The sequence below is a fragment of the Palaemon carinicauda genome, chromosome 37 (genome assembly GCF_036898095.1).
Source record: "Palaemon carinicauda isolate YSFRI2023 chromosome 37, ASM3689809v2, whole genome shotgun sequence".
In the NCBI taxonomy this organism is placed as follows: domain Eukaryota; kingdom Metazoa; phylum Arthropoda; class Malacostraca; order Decapoda; family Palaemonidae; genus Palaemon; species Palaemon carinicauda.
Genome location: NC_090761.1, coordinates 55,185,690 through 55,193,189, shown reverse-complemented (window position 1 = coordinate 55,193,189; position 7,500 = coordinate 55,185,690). Strand labels below are relative to the sequence as shown.

The 7,500-nt window shown below is 31.9% G+C and overlaps 1 protein-coding gene across 2 annotated transcripts in view; it reads left to right on the top strand.

Annotated features, from left to right (window-relative positions):
* Window positions 1-5,494: 5,494 nt before the first annotated feature.
* The window catches only part of LOC137629690 (baculoviral IAP repeat-containing protein 7-like), a 7,500-nt gene continuing 5,494 nt past the window's right edge, over window positions 5,495-7,500 (top strand). For both annotated transcript variants that reach the window (XM_068361247.1, XM_068361246.1), the window contains exon 1: window positions 5,495-5,703. In XM_068361247.1, coding sequence (XP_068217348.1) covers window positions 5,640-5,703 — 64 coding nt within the window. In that variant the 5' untranslated portion in view covers window positions 5,495-5,639. The remainder of the gene's footprint in view (window positions 5,704-7,500) is intronic.

Here is a 7,500-nt window from a genome sequence, read left to right as displayed (position 1 = left end):
AGGGGCGATTTAATGTGATCGCCTACTCGCTTCGTTCAAGTTCATGGATCATTTTTAAAGGGGCGATTTAATGTGATCGCCTACTCGCTTCGTTCAAGTTGATCGATAATTTTTAAAGGGGCGATTTAATGTAATCGCCTACTTGCTTCGTTCAAGTTGATAGATAATTTCTAAAGGGGCGATTTAATGTAATTGCCTATTCGCTTCGTTTAAGATGATAGATAATTTTTAAAAGGATGATTTAATGTAATCGCCTACTCGCTTCGTTCAAGTTGATAGATAATTTTTAAAGGGGCGATTTAATGTAATCGCCTACTTGCTTCGTTCAAGTTCATGGATCATTTTTAAAGGGGCGATTTAATGTGATCGCCTACTCGCTTCGTTCAAGTTCATGGATCATTTTTAAAGGGGCGATTTAATGTGATCGCCTACTCGCTTCGTTCAAGTTGAAAGAAAATTTTTAAAGGGGCGATTTAATGTGATCGCCTACTCGCTTCGTTCAAGTTCATGGATCATTTTTAAAGGGGCGATTTAATGTGATCGCCTACTCGCTTCGTTCAAGTTGATCGATAATTTTTAAAGGGGCGATTTAATGTAATCGCCTACTTGCTTCGTTCAAGTTGATAGATAATTTCTAAAGGGGCGATTTAATGTAATTGCCTATTCGCTTCGTTTAAGATGATAGATAATTTTTAAAAGGATGATTTAATGTAATCGCCTACTCGCTTCGTTCAAGTTGATAGATAATTTTTAAAGGGGCGATTTAATGTAATCGCCTACTTGCTTCGTTCAAGTTCATGGATCATTTTTAAAGGGGCGATTTAATGTGATCGCCTACTCGCTTCGTTCAAGTTGATCGAATCGCTGGAGGGAAAAATCATTATCTTTAATTATTTGTAAAAGGAATAACACTTAAAAAAACGTAATTTTAATCGGAAATTCTGTGTAAAAATATACTGTTCTCAGCTGTATTTCAGTAAAATACAGGCGACTGTAATTTTACCTTGCTTCGTTATTATCTTTTACGGGTTGGAGACCGTAATATCACTTCTTTACATCAATATATCCGTTTTTAAAAACGGTAAAAATCCTGGAATAATTGTTGCCAGGCATTTACCGTTTTTGTAATCCAAATTTTTAAGTGTAGTTAGATAGTGAATAACATTACATTCGTCATTTCATTGAGTCTATGTGCATAGATTTTCCTCATCTAACTTTTCGAGGAAAGGATAAAATAATTTTCGTTTCGAACAAGAAAAAAAAGGGAAGAGTACAGGGTTTAAACTTCAGCATGTGGCCATTACCTTAGATGCTGCTCCTTTTTTCCTTAGATTACCTTAAAACTTTTCGAATTTCTTTAAATTTGAAGCTAGTAAAACCGAAATTACCTGAAATATTATTACCTTAGAAATTACCTGGAAACAATACAAAATACCTCAAACTAAGGTAATTACCTTAAAAGTTTAAACCAAGGAAGAGTAGATCAGGAGAGGGAAGAAGAAAGTGAACTGATGAAAGCACACGGGATTCACTTTTCTACCTCTTGGAGATAGAGGTAAACACTAATATGGAAAAGTAGAAGCAGCAAGTATGGAAAACAATTGCCTATCAAACCCTTTTACCCCCAAGGTAAGGTTAAATTTCGAGCACATTTTGCTATATATTCTTTTTTAATTGCTCTAACAGCCTTAATTTTGGTCATAGAGAGGTCAGGTTGGTCTCATTCTTTTGGAAAATGCCTGAAGTTTCTCATGAGGTTATCAAAAATATGCAAAAACATGTAAATAACAGTTTTTTGCAAGAACGTACCGGTACGTCCATTGGGGGTGAAAGGGTCAATTAACCAAAACGGAAATTGAGCAAACCTTTCCCTCACACCTTTTCACAATGTAAAGAGTGTAGCAGGAAAGTCAGTAGCCGGTAGCCATATCATATTCTTTTTCACTTATTAGAAAAAAATATTGAAAAATTGTAATGCCATATGCACACGAAAATGACCGGAAGTAATTTTAATTATTTTATATGCACTCACACACACGCACACGTATCACACTCTTGCCCACACACACACACACACACATTATATATATATATATATATATATATATATATATATATATATATATATATATATATATATATATATACATATATATATATATATATATATATATATATATATATATATATATATATATATAATATATATATAGGTGTGTGAATATACATACATATATATATATATATATATATATATATATATATATATATATATATATATATATATATATATATATGTATGTATATATATACATATATATATGTGTATGTATATATATATATATATATATATATATATATATATATATATATATATATATATATATATATATATATTTGTGTATGTATGTATAATTACGCTGTAACAAGGTATTTCGGATTCAATTTCCCCCCCCCCCCTTGAGTAATGAATGAACGTTGGACCCCGTTATAAGGGCAAAGACTAAAAGTACAGATCTGACTCAGTACAGATAGATGGCGTCCTTATGGGCCTAAGGTTATCTCACTGATTACTTTGATATCGATATAATATTTCACTTGCTCTTTAAATGATATATTACCTGGGGGAAAAAATATTCTTTTGTTTGATGGGAGGCAATTGACGTTTGTACCTTATGAAGATATTGATAATAATAAATATTAATATTAGTATAATTATAATAATCATAATAATAATAATAATAATAATAATAATATAATAATAATAATAATGTTAATGATAATAGAAATAATAATTTCATAATAACAATAAAAATTATTTTTATTATTGTTATTATTATTATTATTATTATTATTATTATAATAATTAATATAATCTATTAAAATGGAAGCAATTAAGGAATTGCAAAACCTGTCTATAAACAAAAATGAAATAAAAATTTTTCCCATGTCATAAAAACAAAGTTGAATTTTACAACAGGAAAGTAATATATAAGGTGGAAATCAAATGTCATCCTTTATATCTTACAGAAAAAGCGGAAATATTGAATAAATATGGTAAAAAAAAAAAAAAAAAAAAAAAAGTATGAAAGTCATTCGAGAAAAAATATTTTAGACGTAATAGACAAAAACATGCAATATAATTAAAAACTATTATCATTATTTTTATTAGTGTTATTATAATTATTATTATTATTATTATTATTATTATTCTTCTTATTATTATTATTATTATTATCATTAGTTGGAAATTCAGAAGGCTATAAGCCCAAGGTCTCCAGCAGGGACACACCCCAATAAAGAAAGGAAATAAGGGAAACAGATAGAATAGTGTGCCTGAGTGTACCTTCAACCAAGAGAACTCTAACCCAAGACAGTGGAAGACCACAGTACAGAGGCTATGGCACTACCCAAGACTAGATAACAATGGTTTGATTTTGGAGTGTGTTTGTCCTAGAAATGCTCCTTACAAGAGCTAAAAAGTCTCTTCCACCTTTACCAAGTGGAAAGCACCCAATGAAGAAATCTAATGCTATAACGAAGAATTTTTCACTTATCTTAGTGTTGTCAGACGAATAAGGAAAGAGGAGAATATATAAAGAATAGGCTAGAATATTCTGTGTATATTCTGTGGCTATTTTTCCCTGTTGGAGCCCTTGGGCTTATAGCATCTTGCTTTTCCAACTAGGGTTGTAGCTTGGCTAGTGATAATAATAATAATAATAATAATAAGAATAATAATAATAATTTGCAGGCAAAGGGAAAATGCACCGTCACCAGAGAGGGATCCAGTGTTGTACTCTCTGGCCAGACAAAGGACCCAATAACTCTTTAGCGGTAGTAACTCAACGGGTAGACTGTGCCTTGGCCAACCTAACACCTACCAACAGTGATATCAAACGAACCCAAAATTGCTTGGACCTCACAGGAGGGAAGCAATGCCTTAACCTAAAATGGAATCACAGGGGAGGTGAGATAAAGCAATCGGAATATTATTATTGAATAACCCCGGTGGATAAAGATTACATAAATAACAGCGTCATTGCCTTGGCATATCTCTTCTTATCGGATAACACAAGCGGGCGTGCTGGGCATGCAGTGGACATGTTCTCTTTCGTCAAGGAAAAACCTCTCTCGTCACATCCTCTGGGTGAAAAACACTCGATGAAGATAAGGTCCACTGATAAGAGAAGCTTTTTATTTACGAAATGATTTATGGATTCGGGAATTATCGCAACTTGTGCATCTGCGCATGAAAATTGCTTATGCATGCAGGAGTGATAATGGTTATGGTCTGGTGCATTTTCTGCACGTGTATACACAAATACATACATACATATATATATATATATATATATATATATATATATATATATATATATATATATATATATATACTTATATATTTATATATAAGTATATATATACATATAAATGCACACACACACACACACACACACACACACACACACACACACACACACACACACACATATATATATATATATATATATATATATATATATATATATATATATATATATATATATATATATATATTTATATATATGTATATATATACATATAAATGCACACATATATATGTATGTATATATATATATATATATATATATATATATATATATATATATATATATATATATATATATATATATAAATGCACACACACGCATATATATATATATATATATATATATATATATATATATATATATATATATATACATATGTGTGTATACGCCTCTATGAATACATAACCGCTGCATTCGTAATTTGATCAAACATCGTCCACAGAAATTAACTGAATATTTGACTTTATTAAAAATAGCAATTGAACGAAACCAAAATATGTATGCTAACCCCACTGATAATCTAAATAGATTTCTGTAGCAAAAAAAAAGGGGGGGACGAAAAACTCTAAATATGCCATAAACATCCTAATTTTCTTTTTAAAAAAAATAAAAGTTCTACGTCTTACTATCAGCAGATGCTGGAGACACGTCATAACGGGAGAAGTTCCACTTCTCTCAATTATTTCCGATTATTACTATAGCAAGATTATCTTCAGATAATCAAACACTCTTCAGTATTACCTCTTATAATTGATAATATTGAAGCATCTTTGAAAAGCTTTAGAGAAAATTATTCAAAGTATATAAATCATGTCTGCCTATCGTTGAAAAATTGTTTCCGAACAAGCGTGTCTTGGTTATCACCGGAAGTAACATTAGCCATCTACAACTGATGCAATATATCCAGCAAATCTAGATGGATAATTCTCAATTTCGAAATTTCCGGAAGTTCCAGAACAAAAGGTGAATTTATCTTGATAATGAAATGAATAAAGCAGCTATCGAAAGTAACCTAGCAAAGAAGTAAAATAGCATTTACGATGGTTCAAATATAGGCAGATGATAAGCGCTGATAAGCCTGATATATAAGATACCCGGAGTCGTTCGTCTCCAGTAACTGACTGCACAGGTTTGGGGCATAAGCTATCACTCTTCGATCACCGTACGGTGAGGATTAACAAAGACATTTAGAGGAATTCTAAAAGTGCAATCCTTAAGCAAACCAGTTGTCTGTTCAAGAATTAATTCAGATTGGATTCTCATAACATGTCTGGAATACAGTACGACGGAAGGATGGTGACGCCGGCTCCAAACTCAGTTACCAAGAGACGTAAGTATTGGCCCATATCAGAGTTGATTAAGTGGCCGACTCAGGCTGAGTGGTTCAGATATTAGCCGGTGTTTGGTGAAGATAGATATTGCTCTGTACAGGGGTACCAACGTCTAATCCAGAGAAGAAAAGGCGCATGTGTTTAACAACCTCAACACTAAGATCAAGGCATAACACAAACACGCACACACATACACACACACACACACACACACACACACACACACACACATATATATATATATATATATATATATATATATATATATATATATATATATATATATATATATATATATACATATATATTAACACAGTGAAAAAGAAGATGGAAGTGCAAGTTTTGGAATATGATAAAATGTGAGTGACTGGAGACTGAATGTTGTGTTACCTGGAGATCGTATAGATAAACTGCAGAAACTAGTAAGTGAATTTGAAAGTGTTTGCAAATATCTAAAATCTGAATGAGAATGTTAGCAAGGTTGAAGTTGAGAGGACAAAGGGATGCTAGTAGATGATAAAACGTACAATGGGAAAGAGAATCTACAAACACTATTAAAAAGCCCTGAAAAGAAAATTGCGTACAACATGGAGTTCAATATTAGTGTTAGCAATGGTAAGGTTGTGAGAAGCCAAACGATGTAGCAATTAATGTGAATGGTACAAGGAAGTAAAGTAGTAAATGTTGGTAGAATTAGAGAATAGCTGTAGTGGCGGATTAGGCAAAAGAAAGTAGCAAATGTTGGTAGAATTAGAGAATAGCTGTAGTGGCGGATTAGGCAAAAGAAAGTAGCAAATGTTGGTAGAATTAGAGAATAGCTGTAGTGGCGGATTAGGCAAATGATAGAAGACATGAAAGAATCACTGAGAGATAATTGAAGTTATATTTAACTGCTAAATTCTAATGAAAAAAAAAGGAAGAAGCTGTAGAGATGGAATGCTTGTATAGTATATGTTGAGTAAGACGAACTGAGAGTGTTGAAAATATAGAAAGACGTTATATTGTAAAAGGCTGAAACATATGTGAAGAGGAATGAATGTGTTGATGATACGGGACACCGAGAAGAAAAAAAGGCCTATAATATGGAAGTCTTCCTATAAAGAGGAGGAGAGGAAAAAGAAAGTGCTGACTTGGTAAAGTGAGAGAGGTGTAGCAACACATTTGACTTTATTACCCGGGAACCCTAGAGTGTGTAACAGAAAGAAGACTGATGTGAGGGTTGAAACATTATTATCACTATTATTATTACTTGCTAAGCTACAACCCTAGTTGGAAAAGCAGGATGCTATAAGCCCAGGGGCTCCAACAGGGAAAATAGCCTGATAAGTGTTCTGTGAAGATATATAAAATACTAGATGTGGAAATATTTACATGAAGATTCATTCTTTATTAAACAGTTAAATAGTGAATGTAACGGGTTTTTTTTCACAACAAATAAATTAATAGAGGATATGTAATCTGTTGAGAATGTTTTCTCAAGACATCTGCATATGCACTTGCAAGTTATAATGATTATATATAGTATTGTGAAGGTTTTAGGAATGGTGAATGTGGGGGTACTATAGAAGTCCTAATGGTAGTAGTAACTTGCAGTAATATCTGTGATGTGGTAAAGCAACTGGCAGAAGCTACTTTTGTGGTTTTGGCTTCATGATTTCATCTGCACTCAGAGAAACATAATTTTCCTCCCTCAGAACTTCAGATTAATCGACAAATTTTGTTTTTGTATTCCCGGAAAAATATCTATACGCTATTTCATATTCAACAAGGTAGCGATTTTGATTGAGTTACTTGAA